General features: G+C 33.4%; 2 protein-coding genes across 2 annotated transcripts; both read right to left on the bottom strand.

Annotated features, from left to right (window-relative positions):
• Nucleotides 1-76: 76 nt before the first annotated feature.
• Nucleotides 77-6,373, bottom strand: dhrs13a.3 (dehydrogenase/reductase (SDR family) member 13a, duplicate 3). The gene is made up of 5 exons (XM_056473826.1): nucleotides 6,125-6,373; nucleotides 5,762-5,880; nucleotides 5,552-5,675; nucleotides 4,734-5,060; nucleotides 77-1,801 (listed from the first exon to the last, which is right to left on the bottom strand). Exons 1-5 carry the CDS (start codon nucleotides 6,249-6,251, stop codon nucleotides 1,542-1,544), a joined length of 957 nt encoding a protein of 318 aa, XP_056329801.1. The 5' UTR covers nucleotides 6,252-6,373; the 3' UTR covers nucleotides 77-1,541.
• Nucleotides 6,374-8,631: 2,258 nt separating this feature from the next.
• Nucleotides 8,632-15,828, bottom strand: cryba1a (crystallin, beta A1a). Its single transcript, XM_056474130.1, has 5 exons — nucleotides 15,790-15,828; nucleotides 15,592-15,710; nucleotides 14,339-14,480; nucleotides 11,821-11,963; nucleotides 8,632-8,952 (listed from the first exon to the last, which is right to left on the bottom strand). The coding sequence occupies exons 1-5, from the start codon at nucleotides 15,826-15,828 to the stop codon at nucleotides 8,805-8,807; spliced, it is 591 nt and encodes a 196-aa protein (XP_056330105.1). The 3' UTR covers nucleotides 8,632-8,804.
• Between the last annotated feature and the right edge of the window lie 4,950 nt (nucleotides 15,829-20,778).

Genomic DNA, 20,778 nt, shown 5'->3' with positions numbered 1-20,778 from the left:
GGGTTTTAAGAAGAAGAAAAAAAAGTGAATGTTCAAATGTTTCTCATTTAGGTCAAAAGAACTGAATACAAGGAAGTAAATGTATTCATACTTTAATAACGATAGTCCCGCTATAATGAAAGAGACAAAAAAAAGATAGTTTTTTTTAAGAATGACAGACAGACAGACAGAGAGAACGATCAACTAAATGACAGATAGTACAATAGATAAAAAGAACAATGAAATGACAAACAAAACAAATGTATACGCAGATATAGAATGGTAGATATGTAGAACAATACACATATCAATAGCTAGACAGAAATATAGTAAAACGAACAAACAAACACAGCCTCAAACAGGAAGCTGGCAATAACAATGTCATGAAAGCCTACTAAGAAATATGCAAAGCTTTTAGAGCCATCGAGTGCAGTGAGAGAATACAAAACTGCACCTCTGATTCACCTCTAAATATTTTCAACAAAAGCAATATAGGTGTCACAAATAAGAGACAATAACTGGTTACTGATCCTGATTGTATGAATATATTATATACATACTGTTGGTTAAAGTAGGAATGCATGATAGTTTTGTACCATAGTAAAATTGGCTAATTTGCTTCTTGCAAGATTTTTGATCATTAGAGATGGTAATACTGTTATGCCTAACTACTTGTAGCATGTAGAACAACTGATGTTAGTGTTTTACTTTGATTACAATAAAATAGCATTGAAATGTATAAAAAAATGTGGCAGCACTTTACAATAAGGCTCATTTTACTTTAGTTAACATAAAAAAATATTGTAAAGCATTTAATCTTAGTTAACATTAAATTTCAACACTTAATTCTACTTTTGATTTGAATAAAAATATGTCAGCAATGTTATTTACCGGACCGAGCTAAAATTAACTAATAATGCTGTTTGTGTGTTCACTAATGTTAACTAATGGACCTAATAGTATTACAAACTCAAATCAGAAATGCATAAACCAAAAGTAAAATACGCATCCCGAATTAACAGCTATTGTATTAAAATAAAGCAATGATATATTATAAAGCAATACATGGGACTCTGGATCACAAAACCAGTTATGCGTGTCAATGTTTTTTAGATTACGTCACCCGAAAGCTTAAGAAATATAAGGAGAATATTTGGCTGAGATACAACTAGTGGAAAATCTGCAATCTGAAAGCTCAAATATATAAATGATAAATCAAAATAATAAGAAAAATAGCCTTTAAAATTAGTCTTAAAGTCGCGTATAAAGTGTAAATAAAAGTGCTTAGCAATGCACAATACCAATCAAAATTGAGCTAATACATTTATATTTACTAAATTTCTTCATTGAATCCAATGATTTTTTTACACAAGAATCCATAATTCTGACTCATAAGACTAGTTTTGTGGTCCCGGATCACATATACCAAACATAAAAACCAGTTTGCCTCAGCTATGCATGATTTGGTAAATGAGGAGAGAACTACATAAACTACACACCTCATCTTTTTCTTTCTTTATTTCTGTTTGGTTCTACTGATCCACAAACCTGTGTGAGCTCATTCAGGACAGGCCACACAGTCTCTCGCTCACGTCCCAAAGCTTCCTGGCCAGAGCATCATCCCGTCCCAAAGCACCAACTTCTTGCAGAGCGCAAGATGAGAAGTAGCGTCCACTCAGAGGCTCCAGGCCCTCCTGCAAAGCACAGTAAAGCGTGGTCTGCGCACCTGCCTCGGGGTCCAGGAAAAACAGCTTCGACATGGGCAGGCAAAGCAGTTTCTGTAGCGGACCCATATACCTTCCTATTTCGGTGGATATGACACCTACAAGAATGAGACCATAAATAGAATGCATTAAAAAAAAGAAGGATAATGCTTAAAAATAGCAAAAAGTACAAATGCACCAATAAAATGTCTAGATTTTGATCCAAATGCGAAACTGTTTTTTGCCGGAAAACTTTAACTGCAAAAAGACAGTGGTGTGAAAGTGTTACTTTAACCCTTACTGATTTTTTTTATTTTCTTTTTATCATTAAAACAAATGTAAATATTAGTCAAAGATAACACAACACATCATGCAGTTTTAAAATGAAGGTTTTTGTTATTAAGTGGGGGAAAACGATGTGTGAAAGTGTTAAAACCACTTATTTCAAAGCACATCAACGAGTCTACTTCTGAATGGCTAAAGAAAAACAAAAGAAAAACTTTGGAGTGGCCTAGTCAAAGTCCTGATCTGAATCCAATTGGGATGATGTGGCATGACCTTAAAAATGTGGTTCATCCTTAAAAATTCACCAACAATTCTGCAAAGATGATTCATGCACAGTGCTGTAACAAACTCAATGCAACACTTCATTATGCTAAGTGTTATTAGGTTTAGGGGAAACACTTTTTCACACAGGGCTATGTAGTTTTGGATTTTATTTTCCTTTAACAATCGAAACCTTCATTTAAAAAGTGCATGATGTGTTTATACTAGAAACATTCATTTAATGTGTTTACTTGTGTTATCTTTGACTAATATTTAACATTTTTTGATGGTCTGAAACATTCAATTTCTGAATCAACAAATAAAAAAAAAGAAATCAGTGCAGGGTGGGGTGGGAGTGTTGTGCCACGCACTTTCACACCACTTTATATTACAAATTTTGCAACCAGAGATGCTAAAACTTATACAAGATACTATTTAGACAGCACAGTTCAAACAGCCATTGAAAGTCATCTACATTAACAAATATTAACATTCATTCATTTCACAGTTCCAGGATTCTGAAATGTTGCATTAATAAAAAAGATTGTATAGATACGAGTCTTGTGTTTGGGCCCTTTTCATTAAGCCTCATGTTAATGTGTATGTTCATTTCATCTTTGAAAATCAGAAGATCTAGAACTAAAGTAATAACCTATATTTAATGTACTATACATAAGCTTCATTCAGAATACTTGTGCATCTGTTAATTTAATCTTGTGTGTAGACTGTAGTTGTATTTGAAAAACTTTTCAGCAACTGTGAAAGACAGAGAAACTTAGTGTTTTTGAAGGCTGTAATACTGGGCAAAAAAATCCTAGATATTGTTTGGTGTTATGATGGTATCTATGAATGGAACCTATCGTTCTCAGAAAAGTTACGGTCTTTTTAGATGCATGTTAAAAACCAATGGCCATGTTTCCACTATCGCGCCTAAAGTGAGCATGCCAGAGCGAGCCAGATGCATTTTCACTGTCACTTTCGGGGCCCGATTGGGCCAAAGTGAGGTTTCCTTAGGGCCAGCGGCCAGCCTTTTTCGGCCCGCCGTATACCTTGGGCCAAAGAGCTTTGGGGCAGAGTGAAAGTAGAGGCGGAGTTTGCCCAAGTCTGGCTAAAATGTCGTGTCGCCATTACACTAGTTTTCCGATAGCACATGCGCCAAAAATAAGTAAATAGGGGAAGAAAAAAATATAGCTAGTCAGTTTAATATTGGCTATTCCATAAAACACCTTATAGGCTAGGGGTCTTTTTGCTTAAGATCGCCCTTATGTTTCCCTTTTAAATGTAAGGGTGTAGCATAAAATAATAAAGTAGTTTAAATTTAATAAAATGATATTTCCTTACTGTGTCCTCCTTGATGTTTTAATTATGCATAATAATCTTTAGATCATATTAAAGACACAGGAGCCAGTAACTTTCAGTTGTGGAGAGTTTTTGTCAAGTTGTAAATGGTGTGTTTGTGCATGAAACATGCACGTTTAGATGCATGTATGTGTGTATGTGCAATGCAATCTCACGGCAATTCGTAACTTTTTGATTTAGCGGCTAATTCATATGAATTAGAACAATCTAATTCATACAAGCGTGCACTTCACAGCTCTGTCAATGCTGCTCACGGCTGGGTTTCTTTCTTTCTTTCATTTGAGCTGAATGTTTGACGACGTCTACCGAAACGACGATGTTATAAAATACATTTTACACCAAGTTATTGCCAAGTTAAATTTCTGTGGTTTTATATTATAGATTGTGCGCTGGGTCATCCCTCCATTAGTGGCGAGACTACTTAATGTACGATGCCAACAGTCAGTCAGCAAGTAAACAAATGAATGAAAATACATTGGCCTATGAGTATAGACATATAATGTAATGCTGTATAGTAACATGTCTTTTGTTTGTATCGGTTGTCTTTATTTTAATCGATTCGTGATGATGCGATGGTGTGCTTTATCTGCCTCTCTGATTCCCGCTGAACTGGGTGGGTTGTGGGCCCGACCCAATAAAAGCCCTGGCTCACACTGGCCCGACAGTGGAAATGCGGGTATTGTTTCAGCCACTACCCATAGAAACAAATCCTGCCGTTAGAGTGGAGAGTCGTTAGGCAGAGAGTGAATCTGCATTTTAATTCAGCCTATCTACTGTTTTTGATTTGTACAGGTATGTTTTACATAGCACCGTTTCACAAATCTAAAGTCAGATCGTTATGTTTTTACTTCATACTTTGATTACACTGTATTATACAATCTATGTTAAACCACTGCCTGTCAAGGCTAATGTATGTAGTCTAGTTGTGTGTATTGTGTTTAAAATCCGAAATCACATCAGTTCAGCCTGTAATAAAGCAAATGAACACCTAGTGCATGTACTCATTTTTTAAGTCTTTCTTGTTTCTAGCTTTTTCTTTTTGAATGGAAATCGGTATCAGTCAATTTGCTTGTAAAATAATCAGCAATGAAAAATCAAGGTCGGTGCATCACTAGCAGAAAAATAAATAAAACCAATTTAACCAACCTGGATGCATGCAATAGCAAGTGACACTCGTGCCTTCCAATCGGTTTGCGAGCTCTCGGGTGAAGAGCACATTGCATAGTTTGCTGTGGCAGTAGGCTCTGATGGCGTGCCAGTATGACTGACCCGTGACCAGATCCTTTTGCGTGTTGAGGAGGTTGAAATCCAGAGAGCCCAGGCGATGCAGCAGGGCAGACACGTTGACAACACGACTGCTCTCCGACTGCTTCAGCCGATCCAACAGCAAAAGCGTCAGCAGAAAGTGGCCCAGGTGGTTGACACCAAACGCCATGCCAAAACCATCTTCAGTTCTGCCCGATGCAATAAGACCTGGAGAGAAATGCTACAGCTATATCATCTCAGAAGCATGCATATATTTACATATTGATAATCCTTTAAATCAATGCACCTCATCAATAGTCAATTAAGCTTGAGCATATCAACTAACTCAACTGGTAAATGTACTATGTAACTATTTAACTTTTAGAATAACATGGACATTAATGAGTAAACATCGACCTTTTCGCATTATCAAGACTTTCCTTAATATGCAAAATAATATTCTATGCACATCTGGTTAGAAAATAACACACATAAAGTAACACAACATGGGCATACACATGCAATAGCTGTCAGTGCGTAAAAAAAGACTATAGAATACCCTGGTGTGTTTTAATTATTTCATCTAATCATTAAATCGTTATTTTAAATTATCAATCATTTATTTATTAAAACAATTTCCTTGTGATTATGCTTGTGTTTGAGTCTCATTTGCACATCTTGCATGTGCTAGTTTGTAGACATTGTTTTTTTCAAGTTACCAGCATTGTTAATGAGCAGGTCGAGCCTCGGTTCTGTCTTCAGAAAGTTTTCTGCAAAATCCCGCACAGACTTTAAGCTGGCCAGGTCCAGGTGCATGTACAGAACCTCGGAGTTCCCACTTTCCTGGAGAATAAACAGCAAATATAATTTTCTTGATACAAGCCAGATTAAAAGACAAGAACTGGGAGGAATTGAGGTTAATAAATAACCTTTCTTATGTCATACACTGCAGCTTCAGCTCTCTCTTTGTTTCGGCAGGCGAGGATCACTCGGGCTCCTCTTTTGGCCAGATCCAAAGCAGTGGTTTTGCCAATGCCTGTATTACTACCTGCATTCAGATTATTGATAAATAGCAATGAGGTACCGCAAACAAACTACAATATTAAATACAAGATGATTTTAAAACAAAAATTTATGTATTTAATAACTTTATTCATTCTTAGCTGTGTTTATATAATTTAAACATTATGTTTTTATTGTATATAGCCTAATAGAATACAACTTTATTGCACAAAAAAATTAAAAAGCAAGCAAATCAACAAGCATTGTGATCATTTCAATAGCTTACGAACCTGTAACGATTGCTGTTTTCCCATTTAACGTCGCGTTACCCTTATATCTGGCTCCTTTAAACAAGCAGTAATAAATCAATATGTAGGCAGCAAGCACACCGACCAACACTGTCAACAAGACAGACATTTTCTCCTTTAAGTTCGTCAGTTAAGAAATGTTACAATTTTTCAAAGTTTTGATGAACCCTTGTGTTTTTGCTCCTGTTCGTTAACTTGTTTATGTTGTTTCATAACTGGCCAGCGCCTGCTTCCGGTTTTTAACTTCTGACGAGCGCTTGGTGACGCTGTTTCTCTACGTCACAGGCGAAGGCAAAAAGCTTGAAAATAAAAACATTTTAACAGAAATTGGGAATTATAAGTTCTTATTTGAACATGACTTTTTTTTTCTAAATTTGGCTTTTTTAAATTCAACTGCGACATGAGTTAAAGGTTTAATTATGTATAAATGTGGAAATAATTAATTTTCAATTTGATCTTTTCAAGTTTTTAGTTATTATTAAAACGCATAAGGCTATAAAAAAAACTACATACACAGCATTTGCCAAAAAAATAAAGTGACCATTGAAATATTCTCAGTTTCTCTGGATTACTGCATTTATTGTATTAGGTACGTGTTTACTTTATATAAGATTTTATCTGTAATATAATTCTATAAGCACAACAATATTAACATAGGTAGAAATCAGATGTCTTGTTTCATTTTCTTGTCATATTGGTTATTTTTATTTGTTTTTTTCTTCTCTCTTTTTTAAATATTTCCCAAATAATGTTTAACAGAGCAAGTAAATTTTCACAGTATGTCTTAAAATATTTTTTCTTCTGGAGAAAGTCTTATTTGTTTTATTTCATCTAGAATAAAAGCAGTTTTTAATTTTTTAAAAACCATTTTAAGATCAAAATTATTAGCCCCTTTAAGTTATATTTTTTTCAATTGTCTACAGAACAAACCATCGTTATACAAAAACTTGCCTAATTACGCTAACCTGACTAGTTAACCTAATTAACCTAGTTAAGCTTTTAAATGTCACTTTAAGCTGTATAGAAGTGTCTTGAAAAATATCTAGTCAAATATTATTTACTGTCATCATGGCAAAGATAAAATAAATCAATTATTAGAAATAAATTATTAAAACTATTATGTTTAGAAATGTGCTGAAGAAATCTTCTCTCCGTTAAACAGAAATTGGGGAAAAAATAAACAGGGGGGCTGATAATTCTGACTTTAACTGTATATAGGACATTCTACTAAATGTACATTATCTGTCCCTGAAATAAAAACATAAATACAGTGAATAAAAAGTATTTCATCCCAAAAATTTCTAAAATGGACTAATGGTTGATTTCTGTGAGTTAAGGAAAATGTCATTCATTTGGCTCTCAGATTTTTTCTTTATTAAAAACACTTTACAAATGTACACACCCTGTCACTGTCCTTGTCCTCAGCCCAACTTAGCCTACAGCTTTAGTAGTTATGTAATGCTAGAATGTCTTATTTAGAAAAAATAATAGCAAGTTAAAATAAATTATTGTGAATTTCTTATTTCAGTTAACTATGCTTTTCTGTTATAACCTATTTTCTAGAACAAACAATTCTGCAGAACAGTACAGTTGTTTAATATAATATAATATAATATAATATAATATAATATAATATAATATAATATAATATAATATAATATAATATAATATAATATAATATAATATAATATAATATAATATAATATTCATTTTTTTTTCGGCTTAGTCCCTTTATTAATCCGGGGTCGCCAGAGCGGAATGAACCACCAACTTATCACAGTTATCGTTCACATCAATCGATTAAAAACATGAAATTATTAATAAATTCTACAAATAAATACTACAAATATATAATCCGAATAAATTTACAGTTGTCCCCATGTGTCTTTCCTGTCATATTTGCATTAAATTTAACATAAAATGTGTGCAATACACGTTTAAGGCTTTGACTCGGAAGTGACATCATTTGACAGAGTAGAAGCTGACCGTGATCAAGGATGCATTCTTTCATTGAATTATATGATTTTATACTTGTTTTTGTATGATTTATTTGAGAACGATAAGCTTAAGTCAGGCCCTGTCACATTTTTATAAACTAAAATGTACGTTTCTGGTAGAATGTCCCATGTATAAACATGAGAAAGTTCCACAAAAACAGAAACACTTGTATTATTAGTGTTATTTGGATGTTTTCTTTACACTTTAAATCTTCACAAAAATTGACAGGTGCATAAAAAAACTGAGAGTTTGGCTGCAGTGTTTCGCCTTAAGTCATTTTAACAAGGATATTTTAGTGCCAACCATGAATGAATGATCACAATTTGACCTTTTTTACAAAGTATACACCAATCAAACTCTCACAATGGTTCTGTTTTTCATGTGTGTGCCCTTTATTGATCTCTTTTGCACAGACTGCATCATGACAGTGATGAGGAGCAAAGCACTGCAGTGGGGCTCACAGGATCAATCTGCTGGAGTTCACTCTCTCACTTCTCTTTCAGACCGATGGCATGCAGAAAGAAGCAATGCAGCAGACGTTTAGCCTGTGCTGGGCTTGCTGGTTTCAGGATGAAGGGGTGGAGGTGAGGAGGAGGTGGAGGAGGAGCTGGAGGAGGAGGAGGAGGAGGTCGGGGATGGAGGAAGGGAGCTGGCCGATCGGCGCTCACTGCTGGACCCGGCGGATGGACTGCACCTGGAAGGTCTGGGCATGCGAGCCCCACTCCCGATAGTGTTTGTACTCGCCGCCGTGGTGGTCACACTCCATGATGTACTGGTAGCCACGATAGCCGGGGTACTGGTAACAAACCCAGCTACAGGCAGTGAGAAGACACATGTAAACACATACTCCTTTATATTTTTTATTCAATTTAAGAGTTCAAATGGGAAAAATGTTCAGAGGTTCCAGTCAATGTTCCCTGTATTTTCCCAATAAAACCTCTCACTTACTGATGCAAAGACTTGTACAGCATATAAAATGCATCATACAGATGCCACTTGAAAGTGTTATTTCAGTTAACTGGACCTTTCTGTTATAACCTATTTTCAAGAACAAACAATTCTGCAGAAAAGTACAGTTGTTTAATATAATATAATATAATATAATATAATATAATATAATATAATATAATATAATATAATATAATATAATATAATATAATATAATATAATATAATATAATAAATTATAAAATAATTATAATATAATAATAATATAGTAAATTATAAAATATTAATAATATAATATAATATAATATAATATAATATAATATAATATAATATAATATAATATAATATAATATAATATAATATAATATAATATAATATAATAAATTATAAAATAATTATAATATAATAATAATATAGTAAATTATAAAATATTAATAATATAATATAATATAATATAATATAATATAATATAATATAATATAATATAATATAATATAATATAATATAATATAACATAACATAACATAACATAATATAATATAATATAATATAATATAATATAATATAATATAATATAATATAATATAATATAATATATAAAAAGCCAAAGTCAGGAGTTACTAAATATGAAGCACTTTTTCATTTAGATCTATGAGATATTTTCAGGACACACTTTTAGACAACTAAACACCTTGAAACACACATTAACATTAAGACGCAAACCCACCCCAAATCCCAAAATGAGCAGTTAAACTGTAAATAAACAGTTGCAACTGTTGACAGTTGAAACAGTAATATGGGGGAAGAAAATGAAATTAGCCTCAAATGATAGAATATATATTTTAGCCGAAAAATCTGACATAGCGATAGTTTGTACTTCTGCAATATATACTTGGATACCCCTATTTAGAAACAATTTATTAATTTTCTATTGATGGGCATGATTCTGTAGGGGAACAAATCATGCACTGAATGTAATAAACAAATTACAAGTAGAGCTAACTGCAATAGAGCAAAAATAAAAGTGAAATAAACAGTGCTTTTTGGATTTCAAGCTAGTCAAATCATATTCAGGTACAAAAATTAAAAAATCTAATATAAAATTACACTGCAAAGACTTATACTGTTTAAACAGTTCAAAATAATTATTCTCTGTAACAGTTACTGGAAGTGTCTGAATGCTTTAAACTTAAAAATGTGCAAATGATCAACTTTTGCTCCATTATGATTAAACTCTGCAGTAATTCAACAAATCTCATGTATTTTGAACTGTGTGACTATAAAATCTCAAAATAAAATATATAATCCTAAACTATATCATCCCAATTTAACAGTGCAGATCCTGCAATGTGACTATTGTGGATGCACACATTGCGATATCGATGCTCAAACGATATATTGTGCAGCCTTAGTTTAGCCTATTAAAATCAATGGCCTAAACAGAAATGTCATTATACATTTATTTTTAAAGTTGTAAAAGTAATAAAACCTCCTTTACTTTTTATTCGTTGAATAATTTAAATATTGATTAAAGCTACTATAGTTTTTTAGTGAAGAGCAGCAAATGAATCTCTCATTTTGAAGCACTTTTTTGTTTGATACAGATCAATAATGAAAGCATTTCATTACTTTCATAACTGTTTAGGCTCATTTAAGGCAAAGGCTGTGTTACTACATATGAAGAGGTTAGATGCAAAAAACTCTAAATGCCTTTAGATGTTTTCTTGTAAATTTAGCTTTTTTTATACGACTCTTGTGTGTAGGCTCAGAAATTTAACATTTATAGTCACAAATAAGTTCTTTTCATTCCCTTTAAAGTGAAATACTTTAACATAAACACTGGAGGCTGAGAGTAAACTTCAGATGGCATTTAGAGGTTTTTGCATCTGAACTCTTCATATAACAATGGCTATTAAATAACATTAGGTGATGTTAGCAGGGTTAATAACATAGGTTCTTTTTGACTTTCCTAATAAATAATTAAATGCATGTAATCAGAAGCTGGATTTTCATCACCTTGTGTTAATGAGCATTTGTAAGCATCACATGAGAAAAGAGTGATTTTGTCAATTTTGCTAAAAAAGATTAAAGGGAAAAGGTTTTAACACTGTTTTTACTAGGTTTTTGAGGTGTTTTGTGTAAAAAATGGTGGTTGCAAACACATTTGCAGAGAAACTGAAATAGCGAACATTACACCCGTGTGACTCCATTATGCTTGCCATTCAGGATTTCTTTTCTTTTTTTTTTGAGAACATTGTAAAGATTTGCTTCACGTTAGAATGATAACCCTATACATATAATAAATTTGTCTTGTTTGGGTTTGGGAAATGTAAAAAAAAAATTAATTCCATTGCCCATCAACTTAGAATATCTGAAATTAGTCTTACCCACATCATTTAGCATTTTTGTAGCAAAACACCATCAAGCCAAAATGTTCCCATGTTTCTCAAATCTAAAACTGGCACTGAAACCTCTAAAGATGTCACAGTTCTGGTCGCCATGCAACGGATACTAAATTGCCATTGGCTCATACATGTTCAATGGGAGGGACTTACCGAAAGATCAGTTATGTATCATTCACTAAAATACAAAAGCTATCCTCACACATTTGACCATTTTTTTCTTGCATGAATGTGACACCAGAAGCACGTGGCTCGAGCAATCATGCAGCTTCCAGGGAACACTGCTTACAGGACCATCTGTGGTGTCTAGAGAGAGAAGTGTGGTACTCACGCCCCGCTCTGAACCTGCATGGAGCCGATCTCGTTGGAGGGCCAGCCCATGGCCTGGAGAGACGGGTAATCATCCGTCATCTCCCACTGGTGTCCGATGAAGTTCTCCCGCTCAAACACCGTGATCTTTGACTCCTTGTGGTTCTGCGCAGATTACGACATTGGGAAAGACATCATATTAAATCTGGAGAGATGATTAAAGCCAGTAGTTCTCCATTTCAGTTCTATTGCCCAACCGTTCTGCATTTCTTGTATGTCTCTCTTATTTAATACGTCAGATTTAGATTAGAAGATTTTCAGATTGACAGGGTTCCTACTAGGTCAGGGTCTCTACACAGTGTTCATTGCTTCCTACTCCTTGAGAAAAGGAAACATTTGCTTTACTTCGGATTGTTCATTTATGGATTTGTGGAGCTCTACTGTCTGCAGTGTCTTCACACATAGATGACACTTACACTTAATATTTTTTTTCAACACTTTTTTTAACATAATAATTTTAATAATTTCTAAAAACTAATTTATTTTGCCTTTGCCCTGTAAACCCTAATAAGACGAGACTAATTAAATGGTCTGAGGAAAGTGATTCCTTCAGTTTGTTTGAGTAATGGAAAATCAATAACTCTGGAGTTGACCAAATTAACTAGGTTAATTAGGTTAACTAGGAAGGTTAAGGTAATTAGGAAAGTTATTGTATAACGATGGTTTGTTCTGTAGACGATTGAAAACAAATATAGCTTAAAGGGGCTGATAATTTTGACATTAAAATGGCTTTTAAAAATTTTAAAACTGTTTTTATTCTAGACGAAATAAAACAATTAAGACTTTCTCTAGAAGAAAAAATATTATAAGACATACTGTGAAAATTTTCGTGCTCTGTTAAACATCATTTGTGAAATATTTAAAAAGAAAAAAAAATCAAAGGGGCTAATAATTCTGCTTTAAACTGTTTATTTATCTATTCTAACATTAGAATAGCATGTAATAAATAAACAAATATGTATGTAAGAGTTTAAATTTTCATATACTAATTCAAAATTTCTCTTTGTTTTGTCAGATGGCTTCAGGTAGTGCCTTTGTCCTGCCGCTGCTTCAGCAAAATTCAGCATCACAAGCAAAATGTCTTGTGTCATATAGCATATATCGACTAATCAGCATGGTTGTCTTTTTCAAGCACAACCAATTATTTTAAACAGTGACATGGTAAATCGTTTAAACAAATTAAAACGTTAAGTTCAGAGAGCTTAAAATATGAATTAAAAGTTTTTGCTGCCTAATGAGTAAGTTAAACACACCTGTTTACGTTCTGATGCCAAAACTTGGTATTTTAAGTAATGTCAAGTTATATTAACTTTCTTTATTAATGACAACAGTGGGGTTTACAGTGTGCCATAATTATAGGATATTTGTTTTGAATTTAAAGTGCAATTTTAAGGCTTAACTAGGTTAATTATGCACTGTAAAAAATTATATGATCAATTAGTCATGACAACTAATGTATTCAGTTCATTATAACTTATTAAACGTTTAAAAGATTAATAATTAATCTTGTTCTAACTTAATTTTATAAGTTACACAAGCTGTTTTAAGTCAGTTTAACATAATATAAGTTCAATGGGCTCATACGGTTAATTGGATTCAGCTTAAAATTTAAGGCAACCAAGGGTTTTTTACAGCATGTTAACAAGGCAATTCATTGGTCAAGAGTGGTTTGTTCTGTAGCCAGTTTTATCTAATTATATTAAAGTGATACACTTAATCCAAAATGAATATGTACTTACTATTTACACGCCATTCACTTGTTCCAAACCTGTTTGAATTTCTTTCTTCAGTTGAGCACAAAAGAAGATATTTTGAAGAAATAGCTAAAAGCCTGTAACCATTGGCATCCAATGTAGCAAAAGCAAATACTGTGGAAGTCAGTGGTTACTGGTTTTCAACTTTCTTTAAAATATTGTCTTTTGTATTCAATAGAAGAAACTAAAATGAAAAATACTTCCTCCAGAATAAATACAGTGAAATCTTTGCTTGATCTGTTAAATGTCATAATTTTGACTGTCCCATTGTAAATACATATAACCAAAATTCATATATTGCACACTAAAATGCTATTTGAATGAAGCATATATGCTCACTTCGAACAGGAACATTGGTGGAATATTCTGCGGAGTACATTTCTAAAGCAGAGGTGTTCAATCCTGTTCCTGGAGATTGACCTTCCTGCAGAGTTTAGCTCCAACCTTGTTCAAACACCACTAAACCAACTAAGTAGAATCTGAAGGAGCACTTGCTAATTAACGACAGGTGTGTTTGATCAAGGATGCAGCTGAAGTCTGCAGGAAGATAGATCTCCAGGAACAGGCTTGGGCACTCCTGTTCTAAAGTTACTTGAGGTCAATTTAGAACAAATGTCTGAAGTGATTCAAGAAATATAAAAATGTGCAGAGAGGTGGGTCACGTGAATGGAAAACCACTGGTTGAAGTGTTTCAGCAGTGATTACTTGACGTGGTTTGAGACTCACAGCAGAGCAGATTGGTCGGAAGGACATGAGTCTCTCGATGTGGTAGGCATTGCTGCCACTCCAGGACTCCCAGCGAGGGTAATCACCCCTCTCCAGGATGAACTGCTGCCCGCAAAAGCTGGAGTGTTCATAGCCTGCCCAGCTAATCAAGGGACACAAACAGAAAATTACACACACATATACACATACATAATATATGGCCTAGCAATTCAAATATCTGGTTAGTACATTTTTTATGATGCATAAGCATAATATTAACTGAAAAAAAAAATGCTAGAAATATTTGTGTTGCTACAATTTTTTTACATACAAAAATATGTATAAAATAGATGCCACTGTTTTTAGTGCGGGTCAGAAAGATTTAAACGATCAATTATATTGATCAAAAGTGACAGTAAAGGCTTAGAATTGCATCAAAGATAGCAGTTTCAAATAAATACTGTTTACACCTAACAATACTAATACTAAACAAATGTATCACAAAAAAATATATTAAAAAAACAAGTAAAATATATTAGTAATTATTGTTTTCACTGTATTTTGATCAGATAAATGCTAAGATTCAAGAATTTTGGGAAAATATTAAGAAATAGATAAGATAATAGATAAAGAAATACCCCTCAATCCAGCTGTGTGCTTACTGGGAGCACTGTCAAAAAATGTTTAATGAAGAAACAAGATTTGCCCTAAGGATATTATTACTGGTTGCAAAAAAAATGATAACAGTGCATTGGATGGAAGAAGGTTCTCCAAAGGTGGCTCAGTGGATTCAGAGACTTAAACAGGTCTATGTAATAAAAAAAAAATGACTGCATGTCTAAAAATGAAGACTGATATTTTTCCGAAGAGGTGGAAAAGTATTACAACATATTTAGATATGTATATTTAAAGGTTTCTTAACCTATAACCAATGTAATTTGAGGTAACTACAATGTAACACAATGTAACTTGATGTACAAATGTATCCCCTAAAAAGTAATTATTAAGTACCTTTTATTTATTTATTTTTATTATTTTTATTTTTATAATATTATTTTTTTCAATGGATTCCCATATCTGTAAGGGATTAAACTGTTGGGGAAGAGGTTGTTCTGAAAAAATATATATTGAAAAATCTTAAATAAAAAGGGTTTTTTTTTTATTGTAGTCTCCCCAAACTTCTAAACGCTACTCCAGTAGCAACTTTAATTCAGCAAGCGGAGGTCTGCCATTGTCCCTTTTAGATGCTTGTGTGAATTTTGTTCATGACTTACGCGCCACACTCCACCTTAAGAGAGCGCACGTTATCCATGCCGCACTCCATGATGTTCTGACAGGCTGAGGTAAACTCCATGCGCTTGCCTTGGAAGTTCTCCTGGTCATAGACTGTGAGCTACAAACAGCCACAAAGAGAGACATTAAACTCTATATGATCTCATATTGCATTTCCCAGACTTCAACCGTTTACTTGCCTTCCACGGCCCCAGTGGCATGGGATTAGTCAGAGCCATCCTTCAAGATATCTCAATGCTGATAGACCTAAAGAACACATACATTTGCATAAAAACACACATTGGTTCTGTATGAGGTTTTACAACATCTCTTCAAACAGCCTAAGGAAGAAGAACAAGAAAGATAAGGCAGCCAGATGTTCAACCAAAGTAAATAAATCTCACTGATTCTGTCTGCTGATTTACAAGATAACACAAAAATAATAATAATAAAACAACAGCTTACTGAAACAGAAATGACAGATTTATATGCAAATTTACAAATTGTGTATACCAGGAAGCTCATAAAATGTCAAATAAACATGCGTGCATGAGTAAAATAGAAAGTTCTCAGTGAATGGTTTATGCAATGCAGAGCATACATTGCCCAATCTTTTCTTTTTTCTTTTTTTTATGTTCACTTTTTTTATTCAATTTAATTAGCAATTTTACATTTAATTTTCTGAAATGACAATAAAAAATGTTTTGCTATTTAAAGCACAGAATCATTAGTCTTTTATTTTAATGCATTTTAGTTTATAAATGTATAAATTTTTTGCCTTTAGTTTAACATTTTATGAAAATGCCAGCAAACGTTTCATGTAATGAAAAGCATAAAAATGTATAATAATAATAATAATAATAATAATAATAATAATAATAATAATAATAATAATAATAATAATAATAATACACTGTAAAACCCAAAAGGTTAAGGTAACTCAAACCATTTGAGGAACTCTATTGGAACAAACCATTTAAGTTCAAAAACTAATCTTAATGAGTACTGTGAACTTAATCCATTTGAGTAAATTAAACAATTTGAGCACAGTAAAACCCAATAAATGAAGAGAACTCAAACTAATGGAGTACTGTAAAACTCAATAAGTTAAGACAACTCAAACCATTTGAGGAAACTGATTGCTACAAACCATTTGAGTTAAAAAAAACTATACGAGTACTGTGAACTTACTCCATTTAAGTTGAACTAATGAGGTATTTAATTTACTCATTATCTTCAACACTGACTTCAAAACTCAGTGTGGTTAAATTTTGAGTTAACTAGACTCATTTCATTTGATAAAGTTTACTGTTGGGTTTTCCTGTGTAATAATATTAATAATAATAAATAATAATAATATTTATTATTATTATTGTTATAAACTAATTCAAGTTGTTTTATATTTACGTTTCTGAAATAATAGCAGCGTTTTGTTATGCAAAGCATGAAATGCTTAAACTTTCATCTAATTTGAATAAATACAACAAATGATCTTTTTTATTTTTATTACTTTTATTTAATGTTTGATTGCATTAACATTTATTTTAAGAAATGCACATAACAAGATGTTATGTTGTGCAAAATATAGAACTTCTAATGTTGTTTTAATTGCATTTTTATTAAAATACACAAAAAAAGTTTGATTTACAATTTAGTTTTCTTCAGTTTAGTTTTGTTGAAGCTTGCCATATTTGATCTGGGTTTTAATGATGTCTGTATAATAGTGTGCCCCTCCCATAGATTCTGCAGATCAGCAAAGCACATTAAAAGATGTCTGCCATGGCTGAAAGCACTAGCAAGGCTTACCTGACCTACCCAACAAAAAGCTGCAAGCGCTCAGGAGTCCCACACAACGGTCTCCAGACCTCCAACTAAGGGCTGTATTTATACGTAGCATGACCGAAAGGGAAGATTGGCCACAGGGCAGGCAGGAGTCAGCACTTTGGCCCAGGCCTCATTGTTTTGGACTGAGCCTTTGGCTTTACCCTACTCACAATACCATCTGCCACAGCCAGGGAGGCATCATGCCTACTGGCATCTGCCACCGGACTAGATGCCAGGCACACTGATTCCATGCATGCTTTTACATATGACCAAAGTGTACAACAAAACAGACATGCTTATGTAAACACAAAGCAAGCTGTTTCGACTTGAGATCATTCCTGCAAAGACAACACAAAGGATTAGCACACCCGAAAAATGAAAATCTGCCGTTCATCCATGATGATTTAGTTCAGAAGAATATTAAAGAGGGTTTTTAATTGAAATCGTGTTCCTTGGTGATTGAGAAAATGCAAGTCAATGGCTACTGGTACTATGAAAAAATATAATACAGGCCAAAACAAAGTGAATAAAGGGATAGTTCACCCAAAAATACAAATTTACTCATTATTTACTCACCCTTAAGTGGTTCCAAACCTTTATGAGTTTTTTATTCTTTTTGAACACAAAAGAAGATAATTTAAAGAAAGCTGAAAACCTGTAACCATTGAATTCCATAGAAAAAAACAAATAGTACAGAATTCAATGGTTACAGGTTTCCAGCTTTTTTTAATATCTTCTTTTGTGCTGAACAGAAGAAATTAACTCAAACATGTTTGGAACAAATAAAGGGAAATTAAATGAAGACAGATTGTTCTTTTCTGTGTGAACTATCAACTTTTAAGGTCTTATTAAGAAAAATGAAAGGCCTGTGCACAAAAACTGAACTATATTTACAACTTTTTAAAACCTTGACGTACACATTATGAATAACCAGGATCACGGTTTCGTCTAAAACTCTTCTTTTCTGCTCTACTGAATTAAAAAAAATCACCAATATACCTCAGATGGACTGAGTGTGAGTAAATTAACAGCAAATTTCCATTTTTTTAAATACACTATCCTTTCAAGATTATTTCCAGCCCAAAATTATAAGAAAATGACCACCAAAAACGGTTAAATATTCAAGAATAATCCATTTTTATCCTGCACTGAGACCTTTCCGTTCTTCTCTCACTGCACCGACAGCCACAGAGATCCACTTCCACCTGCCTTTACATACTCGCACACACATGCATACATACGCAAGAGCACATCCATTCAACATCCATGTCCTGCCCACTCCTTTGACTTTATGCAAAGCAGGCTGGGGCCCGCTTTCACACTAGGAGGTGCATGACAAAGTAGAATTAAGTGTGCGAATTACGGCATTCAAGAAAATTAGACGAAAATAACTCATTCTGATGGAATTTTGCTGGGTGGGCGTCAAAACGCTCCTTCTGAGAGACCTATTTTTTGTTGGGATGGGGACTGTATGATTAGGTGATTAATTACATGCATTACCGCTGATGTGTTTGTGAGCCAAAAAATGAACGGCAAAAACACGCACTCTTAACATACGCTCCAAATCCTTGACGACATTAAATATAGTTGTACCCACCATCAGAAAAGTGCTGAAGCTTCACACACAAGTTCTCTTTCTCTCAATGGAGAGGTGTGTGTACTGAGGTCAGCACATTGCTGGTAGTCGTGCTGTAGAAAGTGAATGAACGCACAAGAGTGAAGGGAGAGCCACGCTTTCTGCTGATAGAGGTAGACATCCGACATCCAGCCGAGGCCCGAACAAAGCAATGAGCATAGTCAGCAGGGTCACTCAGATAAGCCTGCACTCCAAACACCTCAAACGCCCATCACTTTTATCCAATAGCCTGGGCTCATTCCGCTCCAGAAGTACTGCTGCCATATATATATATGTATATAGAACACATGCGAAGGCTTGATCTCTTGTAGATTCGGGCCTTGGGGTCTTCTCCTCTGCCAGCGCTCGTCTTACATTGCATTGCTCTGGGCCTGACTGGTGAGATTTGATTGGGGAGAGGGGTTCAAATTCAAGTTTTGTTGAAGAAACCATTTGGAATATAGTTGGGGAGTGTTTATAGAGTGTTTTTAACTGAATTAAGAAGACTATTTGATATTAAAATGATTTCTGAAGGATCATGTGACACTGAAGTAGTAGTAATGGCTGTCAGTAATCCAGCTTTGCATCAGAGGAATGAACTGAAGATTAAAATAGAAAAGTCATTTTAAATTGTAATATTATTTCACAGTTGTTGTTGTTGTTTTACTGTAATTTTGATCAGATTAAAGAGGGAAAACCCATTTAGCCCATTTTGGGAAATGTAAAGATACAGATTTTGATGTTTTTTAAATTTATTTGAATCCAAAATATTATTAATTATTGCATATTAATAAAGAAAAGATGCTGAAATTTGGCTTTGCATTACAGGGATAAATAAAATGCAATTATTTAAAAATGTTAAAAAACATTAATAATAAATTAAAAATAGATAAATAAGTAAATACATAAATGAAGACACAGGAGTGTTGAATGAGTAAACCGATTTGATAAAAATTATAAAATACATTTCATTTAATTTCATAGATAGATAGATAGATAGATAGATAGATAGATAGATAGATAGATAGATAGACAGACAGACAGACAGACAGACAGACAGACAGACAGACAGACAGACAGACAGACAGACAGACAGACAGACAGACAAAAAATACTGTTTTGGGGATATTAATATAGTTTTTGTCAGTTGCTTTGGTGCATTTCTCACAACACTATTTACATTTGCTCAACAGTTAATGCATTTCTCAAAACAACATGATAGAAGCAGTTTCTCATTCCTTCCAACAAATTGCAAATGCTTTTGGACATGCATCAATTGCTTTCAGACAACGCTGCTGTTTATAACATAATAATTTGCTTATGTCATGTCAGTCAAAATTTACTAAACTTGTGAATGCTGAATAGTCACTTCATATAAAACTAATAGTCCTCATTTCATTACTTGAGTCATTACATACAGAAATGTTGTCAAAATTTGTCAAGCTAATTTTTATTTTTAAAAAATTCAATCTTTTTTTTTTCCTGAAAATGTCTTCTAAATTGAACAATTTCATGAACAATTTATAGACCTATGTATGTTGTAGGTTCAGTTCCGATACGTACTGCAAAATTGTGTACAGTTGTGCACAGCTCTACCCAAAGGAAGTTGTTTGTTGTAAATAAGAGTGTATTTATTCTTTTGCACAATGCTGTCAATAAATTTCAAAGAATTTCAAAGAGCATATGCAGTAGAAATGTGAAACATACATATTCGGTGTCTTGTACTCGGATACCTCACTAAATGCAGTGA

The sequence above is a fragment of the Danio aesculapii genome, chromosome 15 (assembly GCF_903798145.1).
Source record: "Danio aesculapii chromosome 15, fDanAes4.1, whole genome shotgun sequence".
Lineage (NCBI taxonomy): Eukaryota > Metazoa > Chordata > Actinopteri > Cypriniformes > Danionidae > Danio > Danio aesculapii.
Note: the sequence above shows the minus strand (reverse complement) of the source record. Positions and strands in the feature narration are given on the sequence as shown.

What these genes read in the sequence shown, in the direction of transcription:
- dhrs13a.3 (XM_056473826.1), bottom strand. Translation starts at nt 6,251, where the DNA reads ATGTCTGTCTTGTTGACAGTGTTGGTCGGTGTGCTTGCTGCCTACATA. An exon ending in GAAAACAGCAATCGTTACAG is followed by an intron (nt 5,881 to 6,124) that starts GTTCGTAAGCTA and finishes ATCTGAATGCAG; the next exon opens with GTAGTAATACAGGCATTGGC. An exon ending in TTGCTATTGCATGCATCCAG is followed by an intron (nt 1,802 to 4,733) that starts GTTGGTTAAATT and finishes TCATTCTTGTAG; the next exon opens with GTGTCATATCCACCGAAATA.
- cryba1a (XM_056474130.1), bottom strand. Translation starts at nt 15,828, where the DNA reads ATGGCTCTGACTAATCCCATGCCACTGGGGCCGTGGAAG. An exon ending in TGCCACTGGGGCCGTGGAAG is followed by an intron (nt 15,711 to 15,789) that starts GCAAGTAAACGG and finishes GGCTGTTTGTAG; the next exon opens with CTCACAGTCTATGACCAGGA. An exon ending in ATGCAGGTTCAGAGCGGGGC is followed by an intron (nt 8,953 to 11,820) that starts GTGAGTACCACA and finishes CACTGCCTGTAG; the next exon opens with CTGGGTTTGTTACCAGTACC.